This window comes from Oncorhynchus tshawytscha, linkage group LG07, assembly GCF_018296145.1.
Source record: "Oncorhynchus tshawytscha isolate Ot180627B linkage group LG07, Otsh_v2.0, whole genome shotgun sequence".
Taxonomy (NCBI): Eukaryota; Metazoa; Chordata; class Actinopteri; order Salmoniformes; family Salmonidae; genus Oncorhynchus; species Oncorhynchus tshawytscha.
Genome location: NC_056435.1, coordinates 29,720,117 through 29,736,234, shown reverse-complemented (window position 1 = coordinate 29,736,234; position 16,118 = coordinate 29,720,117). Strand labels below are relative to the sequence as shown.

The following is a 16,118-nucleotide window of genomic DNA, read 5'->3' as shown; positions in this document are numbered from 1 at the left end:
GTCTAGACTACACGTTAAAAGTTCAATCTAAGAAATCATATTCTCCTTGAAACTTTTCACTGTGCTTAACATAGGCATATGTGTGCTCATTATCAACTTACTTGTTACTGAGTAAGATACAGTAGGCTACAACAAAAAAACAAGCTGTGAAAAATAGCATGTCGAAAGCAACTCACTGGAAACAATGGCATGAACCTGATTACCTGTCACCCCTTAAAATATAAAGTCATTTATATTAGTCCAGAGCAGCATAACACCATACTCTAACACACGTCCTCTTAACTCAACAGGGAAGGAATATAGATGGGACTTGTTATGGGTGGTTTTATATAGCACCCAACTGGGAACAGCATACCATATCCATTCCCTACTGGAACTAGAGAGAGGACATTGATGTAAGGTGGATTAAATATCCACCAGTCACAGGCAGGATTATGCATAGTAATCAGCAGCCCCACGTTATGGTAAATCATGTTAATTTAATAAAGAATTGCCTTGCCTTGTTCCCCTCCTCATTACGCTCCTATTGAGATACAGCCATTCCGGTAAAATGAGATCTTGAATATCACTGCTGCTGCTTAAATTTATTGGGATTTTTCATAATAGAAATATAATGCAGGGCTGTAAACTAGGTCTTAGACTCTGTCTGTCTGTCTGTCTGTCTGTCTGTCTGTCTGTCTGTCTGTCTGTCTGTCTGTCTGTCTGTCTGTCTGTCTGTCTGTCTGTCTGTCTGTCTGTCTGTCTGTCTGTCTGTCTGTCTGTCTCTCTCTCTCTTTCTCTCTCTCTCTCTTTTTAGTCTGTCTGTCTGTCTGTCTGTCTGTCTGTCTGTCTGTCTGTCTGTCTGTCTGTCTGTCTGTCTGTCTGTCTGTCTGTCTGTCTGTCTGACTCTTTCTAATTCTGTCTGTCTGTCTGTCTGTCTGTCTTTGTCTGTCTGTCTGTCTGTCTGTCTGTCTGTCTGTCTGTCTGTCTGTCTGTCTGTCTCTGTCTGTCTGTCTGTCTGTCTGTCCTGTCTGACTCTGTCCGTCTGACTCTGTCTCTGTCTGTCTGTCTGTCTCTCTTTGTCTGTTTCTCTCTGTCTGTCTGTCTGTCTGTCTCCATTCTCTGTCTCTCCCGCTCTCTGTCCGTCTGACTTTTCTCTCTCTCACTTTCTCTCTGTCTCCTCTCTTCTCTCTCTCTCTTTCTCTCTCTCTCTCTCTCTCTCTCTCTCTCTCTCTCTCTCTCTCTGTCTGTCTCTATCTCCTTTCAATTCAATTCAATTCAAGGGGCTTTATTGGCATGGGAAACGTGTTAATATTGCCAAAGTAAGTGAGGTAGATAATATACAAAAGTGAAATAAACAATAAATATTAACAGTAAACATTACACAAACAGAAGTTTCAAAACAATAAAGACATTACAAATGTCATATCATGTATTTTTACAGTGTTGCAATGATGTACAAATGGTTAAGGGTACACAAGGGAAAATAAATAAGCATAAATATGGGTTGTATTTACAATGGTGTTTGTTCTTCACTGGTTGCCCTTTTCTTGTGGCAACAGGTCACAAATCTTGCTGCTGTGATGGCACACTGGAATTTCACCTAGTAGATATGGGAGTTTATCAAAATTGGATTTGTTTTCGAATTCTTGTGGATCTGTGTAATCTGAGGGAAATATGTCTCTCTAATATCGTCATACATTGGGCAGGAGGTTAGGAAGTGCAGCTCAGTTTCCACCTCATTTTGTGGGCAGTGAGCACATAGCCTGTCTTCTCTTGAGAGCCATGTCTGCCTATGGCGGCCTTTCTCAATAGCAAGGCCATGCTCACTGAGTCTGTACATAGTCAAAGCTTTCCTTAAGTTTGGGTCAGTCACAGTGGTCAGGTATTCTGCCACTGTGTACTCTCTGTTTAGGGCCAAATAGCATTCTAGTTTGCTTAGTTTTTTTGTTAATTATTTCCAATGTGTCAAGTAATTATCTTTTTGTTTTCTCATGATTTGGTTGGGTCTAATTGTGCTGCTGTCCTGGGGCTCTGTGGGGTGTGTTTGTGTTTGTGAACAGAGCCCCAGGACCAGCTTGCTTAGGGGACTCTTCTCTAGGTTCATCTCTCTGTAGGTGATGGCTTTGTTATGGAAGGTTTGGGAATCGCTTCCTTTTAGGTGGTTGTAGAATTTAACGGCTCTTTTCTGGATTTTGATAATTAGTGGGTATCAGCCTAATTCTGCTCTGCATGCATTATTTGGTGTTCTACGTTGTACACGGAGGACGTTTTTGCAGAATTCTGCATGCAGAGTCTCAATTTGGTGTTTGTCCCATTTTGTGAAATCTTGGTTGGTGACCGGACCCCAGACCTCACAACCATAAAGGGCAATGGGCTCTATGACTGATTCAAGTATTTTTAGCCAGATCCTAATTGGTATGTTGAATTTTATGTTCCTATTGATGGCATAGAATGCCCTTCTTGCCTTGTCTCTGAGATCGTTCACAGCTTTGTGGAAGTTACCTGTGGCGCTGATGTTTAGGCCAAGGTATGTATAGTTTTTTGTGTGCTCTAAGGTAACGGTGTCTAGATGGAATTTGTATTTGTGGTCCTGGCAACTGGACCTTTTTTGGAACACCATTATTTTGGTCTTACTGAGATTTACTGTCAGGGCCCAGGTCTGACAGAATCTGTGCAGAAGATCTAGGTGCTGCTGTAGGCCCTCCTTGGTTGGTGACAGAAGCACCAGATCATCAGCAAACAGTAGACATTTGACTTCAGATTCTAGTAGGGTGAGGCCGGGTGCTGCAGACTTTTCTAGTGTCCGCGCCAATTCATTGATATATATGTTGAAGAGGGTGGGGCTTAAGCTGCATCCCTGTCTCCCTGTGTGAAGAAATGTGTGTTTTTTGCCAATTTTAACCACACACTTGTTGTTTGTGTACATGGATTTTATAATGCCGTATGTTTTACCCCCTACACCACTTTCCATCAATTTGTATAGCAGGCCAAATTGAGTCGAAGGCTTTTTTGAAATCAACAAAGCATGAGAAGACTTTGCCTTTGTTTTGGTTTGTTTGGTTGTCAATTAGGGTGTGTAGGGTGAATACATGGTCTGTTGTACGGTAATTTGGTAAAAAGCCAATTTGACATTTGCTCAGTACATTGTTTTCATTGAGGAAATCTACGAGTCTGTTGTTAATGATAGTGGAGAGGATTTTCCCAAGGTTACTGTTGACGCATATTCCACGGTAGTTATTGGGGTCAAATTTGTCTCCCCTTTTGTTGATTGGGGTGATCAGTCCATGGTTCCAAATATTGGGGACGATGCCAGAGCTAAGGATGATGTTAAAGAGTTTTAGTATAGCCAATTGGAATTTGTTGTCTGTATATTTGATCATTTCATTAAGGATACCATCAACACCACAGGACTTTTTGGGTTGGAGGGTTTTTATTTTGTCCTGTAACTCATTCAAGGTAATTGGAGAATCCAGTGGGTTCTGGTAGTCTTTAATAGTTGATTCTAAGATTTGTATTTGATCATGTATATGTTTTTGCTCTTTATTCATTGTTATAGAGCCAAAAAGATTGGAGAAGTGGTTTACCCATACATCTCCAGTTTGGATTGATAATTCTTTGTGTTGTTGTTTGTTTAGTGTTTTCCATTTCTGACGTGCTTTCTCTCTCTCCTCTCTCTGTCTGTGTCGGTCTCTATCTCCTTTCTCTCTCTCTTTCTCTGTCTGTCTCTATCTCTCTGTCTGTCTCTATCTCTCTCTCTCTCTCTGTCTGTCTGTCTCTCTCTGTCTGTCTCTGTCTCTCTCTCTCTGTGTCTCTCTCTGTCTCTGTCTGTCTCTATCTCTCTCTCTGTCTCTGTCTGTCTCTCTGTCTGTCTCTATCTCTCTCTCTGTCTCTGTCTGTCTCTATCTCTCTGTCTGTCTCTCTGTCTGTCTCTATCTGTCTCTCTGTCTGTCTCTATCTCTCTCTCTGTCTCTCTCTGTCTCTCTCTATCTCTCTGTCTGTCTCTCTGTCTGTCTCTATCTCTGTCTGTCTATCTGTCTCTCTGTCTGTCTGTCTCTATCTCTCTGTCTGTCTCTGTCTGTCTCTCTGTATGTCTCTATCTCTATCCTGTCTCTCTGTCTGTCTCTATCTCTATCCTCTGTCTGTTTGTCTCTATCTCCCTTCTCTATCTCCTTTCTTGTCCTCTCTCTCTCTCTCTCTCTCTCTCTCTCTCTCTCTCTCTCTCTCTCTCTCTTCTCTCAATTCAAGGGGCCAAAGCAAGTGAAATAGATAATAAACAAAAGAGAAATAAACAATAAAAAAAATGAACAACAAACATTCATCAGAATGACACAAGGTTTGTGTTAAGTAATCTTTTCTTATTATTGTTGAGTCTTGGATTTTTTTCGCTGAATGTCAAATTGCCTAGCAAACATACACATACACTAATTTGGTTGGAAATGAAATCATATTAATTCTCACCAGTTGTATTACCTTTTGCGTGTTTCAGGCATTTCACAGCAACTTGCTCAATGCTCCTCTTTAAGACTGTTGTGAAATTGTTTGCTTATTTTGGGATAATAAATGCCCTTTTTCAGATGTTGCACTGTAGAGTATGTATGCAGAGTGCTTTTTATTAAGGCCACTGCAAGCGAAGCTCTATCCACCTGCAGAAACAATCTGTCTTTTTGTGATAGCTCTGCTGGTGTCTGCCATGCTGGAAACCAAATTACAATGAGTAAATGGCTTCTGTGGTGCTAGCACAGGAATTCAGGTCATTGTGATTGGTGTGTGTGTGTGTGTGTGTGTGTGTGTGTGTGTGTGTGTGTGTGTGTGTGTGTGTGTGTGTGTGTGTGTGTGTGTGTGTGTGTGTGTGTGTGTGTGTGTGTGTGTGTGTGTGTGCGTGTGTTTGTGTGTTTGTGTATCACACCAATGCCTCTTAGAAATGGTGATACCCTATGAAGTAGCTACCAGTTGTACAAAATATCTTTATAGAATTTTACCACTACACAACATAGTAGAAAAGTTAAAAGGGCAATATTTATCTTATTGATTTTCGGCTCTGTTAATACACAAACTCTGTCAAACAAATTATGATCTGGGGTCGATCAGATGGATTCAACTTGCAGTGTTGTTTTTCACGTTTGTATCACTATTTCACATCCAGACACTCTTTTCTTCAGGAATTCAAGGACAATCCTTGAATCCTGCCGTGGTGGATTGCTGGCATCAGTGGTGCCATAATTGTGCGGCGCCATGAAGGGGCAGGGCACAAAGAAATGTTCCCTGTGATCAGGGATACACACTGTGTTACAGACCGATAGCAGCAGCAAGGCACAGAGCTTCCCGAGCTCCCACCATTTCAGTGGCTCCTGTCCGGCTTCAGATTCAGCTCACACGGTCTCTGAGCTCTCTCTCTCTCTCTCTCTCTCTTAGCAGACCAAAGGAAGGGGCTGATTGTGTCTCAGCTCCTGGGGAAGTAGAGGGCTCTCTCCAGTTACTCTGTGAGTACTCAATCAGTGGGAAACATGGTTGTCAGTGGAGCTGGTGATTTATTTCATACTGTAAAAGACTGCGACTGTGGGTGTTATTTAAGGTACAAGAGCTGTTGCTGTTGCTACTGTAATCCCATTTTTCTATGTTGTGTGTGTGTGTGCGCGTGTGTGCGTCTGCGTGTGTGTGTGCGTGTGTGCGTGTGTGTGCATGTGTGCGTGTGAATTTGTGCGTATTCATGTCTTTATGCCCACATTACATTTAGCAATAGTGGGCTGTGAATATTCAACATACAGTATCTGCAGCTGTCCCTGGTGCTGATCGGTGTTAGCTACGTTATTGGGGACGGCACTTACAGTATCGTCTTATTACAGATTTCAAGCTGTAAGGACTAGAATGAACGGGTTACTTTCAATTCTGTGCATGACTGCCCTCCAGATAACCATTATCTTACCACTTCCATCCCCTTGTAACACTTTGACTGAAAGAAGCTCTCTTCCCCTCAAGGACAACAGCCATTCGTATGAGTGTAAAGATTCATCTGTGGGTTAATTTGAGCTAATGTATCTTCGTCCTTCACTCTTTGTTGCCTGTTGACTCTGTGAAGTCACTTTAGGGTTGGCATGAATGTTGAAGATCAAGACAGGAAATAAAAGGATGGTACTCGTCAATGTTACTCTTCCTCTCATCTAGCTAGCAACATGTTTAGCCAGTAAATGCTGATTGACATCCAGCCACCATAGTGTTTGCCTAGCTCCAGCTCCCCCATGAATGGAAACGGGTTGACAGTAATCTGAGATCAAGGAGATTACAGGAGTGTTTTGGAGAGGCGAGCTTTGATATGATAAGGCCATAAATGGAAGGGGATGGACAAGACTTAATTCATTCTGTACCTCCGGTATAATATTTCATAGCAATAATTAAGGTCTGTCCATTGCAACATTGTATCTCTTGAGTGCACCCTTCCCCTCCCCTCCTTGGCGTTGCAAATTTCACAGAGAAAGTGTGTAGTCCAGCCTGGTCCAAGCACTCTATGTCATGATTAACCCTAACAAAATGAGGCCTTTGAAACCACGGGTGTGGGATTTTGTGTACTAGTCTTATTTACAGGGGTAAGCTCCAAAAACATGCCTTAATTACCTCTGGCTAGGCCGCTGATGTTAATTTTCCGTGGTCACGTGTTATAGCCAATTACTCAGGAACTAATGAAGTGGAACTCTGCTCAACAGAGTTCAACTGCATCCTCCTCTCAGTTCCACCTAGTTTACATATCCCACTGTGGGATGCTGCTCATCAGTAATGAACATTAAACCAGCCAATGCGTCAGACCAGAATGCAGCCGTGTCGATACCCGTACCTCATTGAATCATTTCTCTCCAGCTAGCTATCTTAATCTCGGGAGGCCATTGAGGGAGAAGAGGCACGTGATCTAAACCACAGTGTTATCAGGGATTAATCCCTGACAGATATTTTCCCTTGCAGGCACCATTAGCTCGGATTCATCCCACTTGGTGTTTCCAACACCTGCGACCACCGTCCGCTGGGCACAAGAATTATTACCATTGTATTTTTCTCTGGTATATAAATTAATCATGGGGATCATGAGCAACTACTTTAAATTTCTGGACTGTGACCAAGAAACACATCCTCCCCAAGGATGCCCAGGACGTATGCATCGTTAAAAACAGAGCAGTGCTATCTGACAGAGGAACAGTGCCATCTCTCTCAGTCGTACCGTACACTTCCGGGAATCTAGGCTCTGCATCTTGACGCTGAGCATAATCATAGCTTCCATCCATGGGGCAAAGGCAAACAGCTCCATGAGTTTGACTTTGAGCGCCAGGGGGAGAGGACGTGCTACAGCGAGGAGACAAAAGAAAGTTGATCAGCTTGAAAGTGAAACTGGACAGCTGACTAGACCAAACATAAATTAGCATCGATCATCTGGCAGAGCAGGGACACTAATGACTTTAGGCTTCAGGGCCTTGTTAGACAACCTCGGCAATGGACTGCAATGGTTCCCCTGCCCTCCAGATCCTCTAAGTACCCATAAATAGCGATAACTCCTCAGTGATCCTAGTCGCCACAGGTATGGCTTGATTAATTCCACTCCTCTACTACACAATTCATATTCAAGTTTGGTGCTCTACGGTATGTTTGAGTTGACATCAACTCAGCCAGGAACAATGTGTAGCACCTGTCTGGGTGGATAAGAGTGCCAGGATGATCCCTACAGCATGCCGCAGCAGTTCTTGGAGTTGGAAAATGGAATGATTTGGATTGGCCAGAATATGATGATTGGGGATTGGTATTCAAAGCCCTGATTCTACATTGTCACAGTGGGATCTACTTGGACCAAAAGGAAGAATGTCCCCTCTTGGTCAATGTACATCTCTACTGTCTATTTTCCTTTGCACCGCACACTCTGCCAGAAGATTGTGTGCTCTGATTTTTTTTTGGCAAGCTTGCCTGAATTTAGATCACATTGATTGTGAATGACTCAGCTCAGTAGCTGGCATGTATAATTTATTGATTGCAAATAGCCGTTTTGGGTAGTTGGCTCGTAAATATTCCCAAAAGGATTTAGAGAGTTGAAAATTGCACACAAACTTAATATTACCAAAATGGTACATACTGTATACCCCTACCAAGGACTGTAGATTGATGGTACTACAGACTGGTGGTATTTCAGACGGATGGTATTGCAATGGATGGGGGGGGATAGTCCATGCATTTAGCTCTCCCATGAGGGTTCAAATAGGTCCAATGTGAGTTCTGTCTATTGTTATATGGGTACTGTTTCAGCGTCAGTTTTCCCCTACATGAGACAGATACATCACCCATAAGGGAAGGCATCAGCCAAATTTCCTGTTACTGACTTATTCCTCCGTAGTTGATTGCGATTCAGGGCAAAGCTGTGGGCAGAATGACTAGGGGGAAAAAAGGCAGCAGGTTAAAAAAAAAGTAGAAGATAAAGAAGATAATGAATCTAATTGAATCTCTTCTCATCCCTACTGAGATCTAAGTCCTTTTTATCTTTCCTGATTACTACTCTTCCCCTTTTCTTCTATTAAGTTTCCAACATGGCTATTTCTCACCAGAGGAAATGAGACTGCACTGATTGCAAAGAGGGAAAAGAAAAGGATGTAAAAGTTTGGAGAAATATTGTCGCCATCGAACGTAAATGATCTGGTTTTTCACATTAGAACGTCATCTGGAAGAACATTGTATAACTGCACAACGTGGCATTAGCTCAACTCCACAGTTGGAGGGGCAGTACCTGAGTCCAGAAGTAGGTGACATTACTTATGTACAGTAGGAGTTCATGCTGAGCTTTTCATGCTGGGCACATTGTGTAACTTACAAAGGTCATGGTTTTAACACCTCGTGTCAGAGAGAATTATTATTATTTATCTTTCCTTTTAGCTTTTACTTTACTTTCCCATCCGTGTATGGAATTCTGTTCACGCGGAAGGTGATCACAATCTAGGAAAACTGTGTTCCCGTCTCAATTTATATCGGAGATGTATTTCACCTATTTAAATGTCTCCCATTCGGGCCTGTGTAATAGGCTAGGTATTTATTTACCAATCCCAGCACATCATAATGAGCTAATGTTATTGATATCTAACCCTCTCTGTCTGGAGCTGCTGATCAAAGCCTGTGAATGTGTATAGCAGCAATTCTTTGCTCTTCACAGCAATAATAGTTCTCTCTGATGCTTCATAGAGGATATCGTCTGTGTCTGCTCTGTGTTTCGAGGTGGATTGCATGCCTTGCCTCGAGATGGATTGCTCTCTCTAGCTCTCTCAATAGAGGCCAGGTTAAATGGAAACGTCTCACCGCGCTGTCATATTCCCTGCCCTTCAAGAGTCACATCGGACATCTCCCCGGGAAACATCCTTTTCACTGCTGTGAGGAGAGAGAAATGCATGCAGATCTGTGTATGTATCACGTTATTTTCCACAGTGTAAACGTATTGAACCAGTAGTTTCGGCGAAATCTAAACAGGGCCTTTGGCAGGGCGGTTGAGCTACTCATCTGCTGCTTCTGCAAGCCTTGAATCTTTTTTCTCGCTCCCTTGACTTGTGCTCCTGGGAGATATTGTAGCAGCAGAATGTACACACCAAATATCAGCTCCTGTAGATCAGCTACTAGCTTGTCCCTCAGGCACGGGATCTTGACCCTGCTTATTTTGATGAATTCATTATTCATGGTTGACTGATTTTCCTCAATTCCAGCTCCATTTTTCAACAGGCTCAGTGTATAGCCTATTGCAAAAAGATTGTTGTCACATTGCCCATTTTGTCTTTTCTCCTTTCCGCAGCTACAAGGAGCAGAGTTTACACAGGATATTTTCCCCTCTCACTGGCAATTGGATGGGAAGAAAGAAAGCCTTTGACCTTGGAAAATGAAAATGTTGTTGCCATGGGAACTGTTAATCCTTCTGTCACTCACGGACTGCCTTGCTGGTAAGATGTCCCCCAAGTTGCCTTTGATACCACACCTGATCTGCATACACCCCTCTGCAAGCGATACACCCCTCTGTCTGTTTTATCATTTCCTTACCTCTTCAAAGGGTATCATGCTGTTCTCACCCAGGATGCATGCTGTTAGGGGGTTTCCTTCGGTATGACATCACTCGTCATTTGATCTATATCACCACAAAGGATCATGTGTCAAACTTGACCAAACTTGGAGTGAAAGATGTAGGGTTTGTGATGAACTCGCAACACAATGGTTTCCATGGTGCTAATCTATTTTGTATATCTCATTCTTCATGTCATATGTCTCGCTTTATGCTCATCTCCATGGCAATAACACTTCCTTAGCTTCTTAGCCATACCACTCAACAAACACCTGCAAGGTCCCAATTACTAACCTGAATTCTGTTTCCGTACACCGGAGTGACCTTCGAGAGGCAGAGATCTGGAGTGTCAATATAGCAGTGTATCTCCCACACTTTATGTCTGGGTATTATGAACTATCTACAGAATGGAGAGGGATTTAACGTTGAAACGCCTGGCTGACAGATTTAAATGGAAGTCAAGCCCGGATATTTACAAGCCATCAGACAAATGTATTTAAATGTACACAGTGTATGGAGTAGGTGGCTATTGTGTTATCTATGCTGCCATCTCCATTGAGTTAGCATTTTATCTTCAGTCAGCACTTTCTCAGGGACACGTACAGATCAAGGCAGCCTGGAAAAGAAAAACGACAATGACGAGAGAGAGGGGAGGGGGGGACAGAATGTGGAGATGTCAAAGACTTCTACTTGGTGCGGGTTGATGTATTTTCCTCATCATTGAGCTCACATTTACATAAATACATATATAATTGATATTCAGTGTGCATGTGTAGTTTGATGACAAGTTGGAGGGTGACTGCTAGCCAGGGTGAGATCTCTCCAAATTACACGAAGCACAAGCATTTCCCAGGTTGAATAGACCAGCTATAAAAGGTTCATTCATTTATTTCCTTTAAAGGACAGAGATATGAAGCATCTCCCTTGGAGGCTGAGGAAGGAAAGGAGGTCCTCACCTCAGGCAAAGCTTCTCCCCCACACTCTCATTAGCATGATGATGATGCGGGAGGGAGTACTTCTCTTTGTCCTAGTCTTCAAGGTTAGGTACCTGTAAAAAAATATATATATATATATAATTTTTTTATCTCATATCGTTCATATGAAAGACTGTTGATTTCCAAAGGGGACATTAGAACTTGGACTGTAGCTGTGGAGAGCCACCGACAGGATACTGTAGCCTACTGTGTGTCGGAACAGAGAAGACGATTAGTTCTGACGGGGGGGGGTTTACGCATTAAGGGAACGATAGCTGCATTTCAGCAGAGTCAATTACTGTAACATGGGGTAATTACTCTGGTGTATTGGTAAGTTGGCAGCAGCTTACCAAAACAGCAGACCTGACTGAGCTGCCATCCGTGTCACGGGTGTGCCAACAGACTGCACGTTGGTTGGAATTCAAATGGAAAGAAGGAGAATACTGTGGAAGATGTCCCTGGACTTCCTGTATGACTTGTCCGTGTGCGCTGTAAATTGCGGCGTCCGAGTATGCGTGCAGAGCTACAGGGTGTAGAGAATGGGATCAGTTCATTGGCCTCTAATTGTCAGTGTCGTATTTGTTCTCTCTCATGTCAACACTGTGACGAGGCTGTCCTTGTAGCCTAAAGACTACTGTGTGTACAGTAAAACAGGTTGGGTACACAGTTGGGTATAGGTTCACACAATGTATCATTTTGTCCTCAGTGATTGGCTTTCATCGTTCAGGCGTAGTTGTCGGTAGCAAGGTAAAACTAAAGCGGCGGAGCTCTTTTCACTCAGAGAGAAGCGCACGCCATGGACCTGTCTTCACTCAAGAACCAAGTGACAGCGTTTTCCCCCTGAGGTCTGAGGACAACAAGGTGTTCATCAATTGTAAAGCAAAGGGGAACCCAGTCCCGCATTATAAGTAGGTGCCTGTCCTTTAAACTCTTTAGCTTTTCATACCTTTCCCCGTGTCAGTATTTTCATTTAGAATGCTATTTTGTCCTGTGGCCATGTTGGTTTGTACTGTCTGATCGTGAGGAATAATCATTTGTGTTTGTGTGTGCGGCTCTACAGATGGAAGGTTGATGGGGGATATATTGACATGGATTTGAACTACAACCTGGTTGAAGGAAACCTGTTGATCAATCACCCCCATGCAACACATCACGGGGGCGTTTACCAGTGTATTGCTACCAATGTCTTTGGGACCATCGTCAGCAGGGAGGCCAAGGTTCAGTTTGCATGTGAGTAGATTTGGACTCCTATCTTCAATACGAAGGAACGACAAAACACTGCCATTTCAGACATTTACCTAAAAAAAAAACGTTCATTTTCAAGTGTTTTTTAGAGACACGTCTTTGAGAGACAGTCTGTTTCTCTAGTCATGACACATCAAGTGAAGATGTGATTTGCTACGATTTAACGCACGATTAAGTACAGCACAAGCAAATCATTCAGGTTAGGAACCCCAAAAGGGTTTTTCTTCTCACTCCGGAAGCATGTTTTAATTTGAGAAGAGCTGTTACTTTGGGGTAATTGCCGTGTTGACATGCACTAAGCCTGCAGCTCCATTAGTGATTAGTGTAAGTCGGAATCTTAGAATGGTTTTTAACTCTGGCTTTAATGTTACACCCTGACTAAATCACATCATCTGGAGCGCTTTCAACAACAGATGGGCACGTTTACCTCTCTTCTTCTCACTCAAATGCACTGTGAAATTCACTCCCTCTGTAGCCAGCGAAAAGATAAACATCATTCCAGACTAAAGTTCTCCCATGAATCCATCAACACATTTATTTACATCTCTGGAGATAGTGCCAAGACTAAACCAGTTGGAATGGTCCACCTAAGTGATATGCCTTGGTAGACCTGGTAGGGTGTTCATATGTCCATGTTGTTTCTTTTTACAATGCAGGTCTACTGACAGGCTCCAGCTAATTAAACAAACCAAAACAATCCCACATTACGTTAGGGAAGTTATAACCAATCCCAGGGGGTAGGGGTTTGTATTATTCATGCAGGAAGGGTGCTCATACTTGATATGTTCATTTAAATGGTGATAAGCCTTCGGATGAGATGAGACTTTGTTATTGTTGATATTTGCCTGCCCCCCTCTTGGGATTTGAATGATATTTCCAAAGGTTTGGGGTCCCTGGAGCTGTCTATTTTTCCTCGTAATGCAGCAGCATTTAATGAAAAGTGAAAGTGATCCGTAAAACCCTGGTTTAGAGAGAGGTATTTATGTCTCTCCCTGTTCACACATGTCACTGGTGGTATTAGCAGGGAAGTAAAGCAAATGAGGTACAAGCAATGTGCATAGAGAGGAACATGGTCTTCAAAATGAAAATGCCCTCTCCAGAATCTCACTGCAATTTAGGGGAGGTTCAACTATAGACGTCTGAAAGTAATCAGAGCCACTTTGTCTTTGCCTCCCCACAGATCTGCAGAACTTCAGCAGAAAGTCCAGGAACACAGTGTCAGTGAGAGAAGGCCAGGCTGTGGTGCTGCTATGTGGCCCTCCACCCCATAATGGAGGTACCGCACTCTTACAACAAAAAAAGGTGCTATCTAGAACCTTAAAGGGTTCTTCGGCTATCCCCATAGGAGAACCCTTTGAAGAACCCTTTTTGGTTCCAGGTAGAGCCTTTTTGGGTTCCATGTAGAACTCTTTCCGCTGAGGGTTCTACATGGAACCCAAAAGGGTTCTCCTATGGGGACAGCTGAAGAACCATTTTGGAACCCTTTTTTTTCCTGAGAGTGTATAACGCTTTGTATCCTCAACCCTTACTGATTCTATGCTGCTTCTCTTTCACACACGCCCCAGCTATCTTACGCCCCCTCACAATCACACCCACTTTCTTTCCCCAACTCTGCTGCAAGCCTCTGCTCTCATATCTACTACTTCTTCTCACTTCTAGTCTTTCATAACCTACTTTCTCTCTCTTCCTCTCCCGTGGGACTGGCTTTTATGATCAGTCCTACTGGACTGGAGCAGGATCCCTCATCTACCTGAACTCAACCCAAACTCCAAATGCCGTTACATCCCCAGTTCATACCCTCACACTTCATGGCCTCAAGCTCACTCTTTCCCAGTGTGACCCGCTACCGTGCTATCATTTGTAAGCCTCCGGCGCTCCACTTCCTTCCAGCGCTCCTGGTGGCTGGTGTGTTGGGGAGGGGGGGGGCGTTTATCCCGTGGCACAGCTGTGAGTCTGTTCCGTGTCTGTGTGCTGCTGATTAGCAGACCCTCAAAGTGCCCCGCACTCCTGAAGCCATTCCGCGCCACTACCACAATTTCACGCCAGCGTACCAGCATTTCTCCACTCTCTGTTTCCAACTGAATCAATGGCCACGAGGGATTCAAACCGCACCTTTTTTGCAATCTCTCTTCCTTTTCCCCAAAATGCCTTCATCTCTTCATTTTATATTTTCTAGTTTTTCTTCCAGACATTTGATGGGATTGTGTTTCTCAATGCTGCTGTCTCCAGGTGGATTTCAGAGGAAAGGCATACATTTTTGAATTGGAGAACAACGCTGTGGATTTTAGATCCAAGCAAACATGTTTGTTTTCTGTCATAACTTGTAGTAATGTCAAACCAATTTAGTGCAAGTTATTGCTGATACAGAAATGCAGAGCCATATAAATGTTATTTCAAGCAACTTGAGCCATCAGTAGTAGGTGTTCTGAAATGGTCTGTGTTCAGTGTTCAATTCTGCGAGTCCTCTGTTGCTGTGAGACCACAACCCTTAAGCAGAACCACTCCATAATACTCTCTAATCATGAAAGGTCTGTCACTCTGCCCTGACTTTCACTATGATCATTTTAATTCACTGTTTCCCTGAAGGAAGCAATCGGATCTTTACTGTCTGCCCAGTCAAAAAGACTGACTACAGGATGTAATGTGTTCCTTGATCAGAGGGGCTCTAATACCCCAGCCCACCCTACCCTCCCTGTCTCTTAAGAAGCTCTTAATTTGACATTGATGTCTCCAGATCCCGCTGCTCCAACCCCCCCATCTCTCTTCTCTCTCTGTCTCTCTTTCACTCCCTCTCTCTCGCTCTGTCCATCTCTCTTCTCTCTCTGTCTCTCTTTCACTCCCTCTCTATCTCATTAAAGGGCCACCGAGTCTAAAGGCTGTCAGGACAAAAAAGGACCCAGCCTAGATTACGATAATGTTTTTGAACTTAGAATTTACTCCGCTGTCTGTGTGATCGGCATAAGCCGGTGGCACTGACCCGTAGTACGTGCGGGAGGAGGCTGCTATCTCCTCTAACTGAAAATGGAATTCAATAGCGTATCCAAATCCCTGCTTGCTCTCTGAAATGCTTGGAGACGTGAAAAGAGCAAGGTTCAGCCATGTTAAGCTGTCGAGCTAAAACAACAAACAAAAAACACAACATTATTGAATGACGCGTTATTCAATTAGAAACTGTTTGAAATACTGCTGTTGAGTATGTCGATGGACAACAGTGGGCACAGACTAGAATGCCATGACTGCCATGGATGTGCCACCGTCTGTTAGTGCGACTGTTTTGTGAACTGCCCCCTGCACATAAGTCTTATTACACTGTCTAAGTGTAATGTTATTAGATATTATAAGATGCAACTACTGCATGTCTCCATCCTTTTTATAGCTACAGTACAGGTACAAGAGTCTAACCTGATCTCTTGTTTATCCTTAGTTTCGCCACACTGGCAGATTTTGTGATGTCATTGGCACAAGTATCTCTTCCTCTGTTAATGCCCACGATCCTCTGCGGTCGCTGTCTGTGCTCTTCCCCTGCAGAGATCAAATACTCGTGGGTTTTCAACGGACGTCCAAGTTTCCTGCTGCAGGATACCCGCCGCTTCGTCTCCCAGAGGACCGGCAACCTGTACATCGCCAAGGTGGAGGCCTCCGATGTGGGGAACTACACGTGTGTGGTGAGGAACATGATGACCAACGCCACCGCGTACAGCTCGCCCACCCCCGTGGTGCTGCGCAGGGACGGTGAGCATGCTCGACTGCTTCCACTGGCTCCACTGGCTCCTGCTTATCCTGCATGCTGACCTTGCCTGTACCGTTGTGGGGAGTGAAAGCTAAGGAGATAAATCAGTCGTCTTGAGCGCGACAGTATT

At 43.6% G+C, this 16,118-nt stretch overlaps 1 protein-coding gene across 1 annotated transcript in view; it reads left to right on the top strand.

The window, feature by feature from the left end:
- LOC112254341 (contactin-4-like) overlaps positions 1-16,118 on the top strand; it is an 85,708-nt gene that overhangs the window by 45,250 nt on the left and 24,340 nt on the right. Inside the window, exons 2-6 of the mRNA XM_024426802.1 lie at positions 9,779-9,923; positions 11,795-11,921; positions 12,074-12,243; positions 13,439-13,534; positions 15,787-15,990. Of these exons, the coding sequence (XP_024282570.1) occupies positions 9,863-9,923; positions 11,795-11,921; positions 12,074-12,243; positions 13,439-13,534; positions 15,787-15,990 (658 nt within the window). The 5' untranslated portion in view covers positions 9,779-9,862. The remainder of the gene's footprint in view (positions 1-9,778; positions 9,924-11,794; positions 11,922-12,073; positions 12,244-13,438; positions 13,535-15,786; positions 15,991-16,118) is intronic.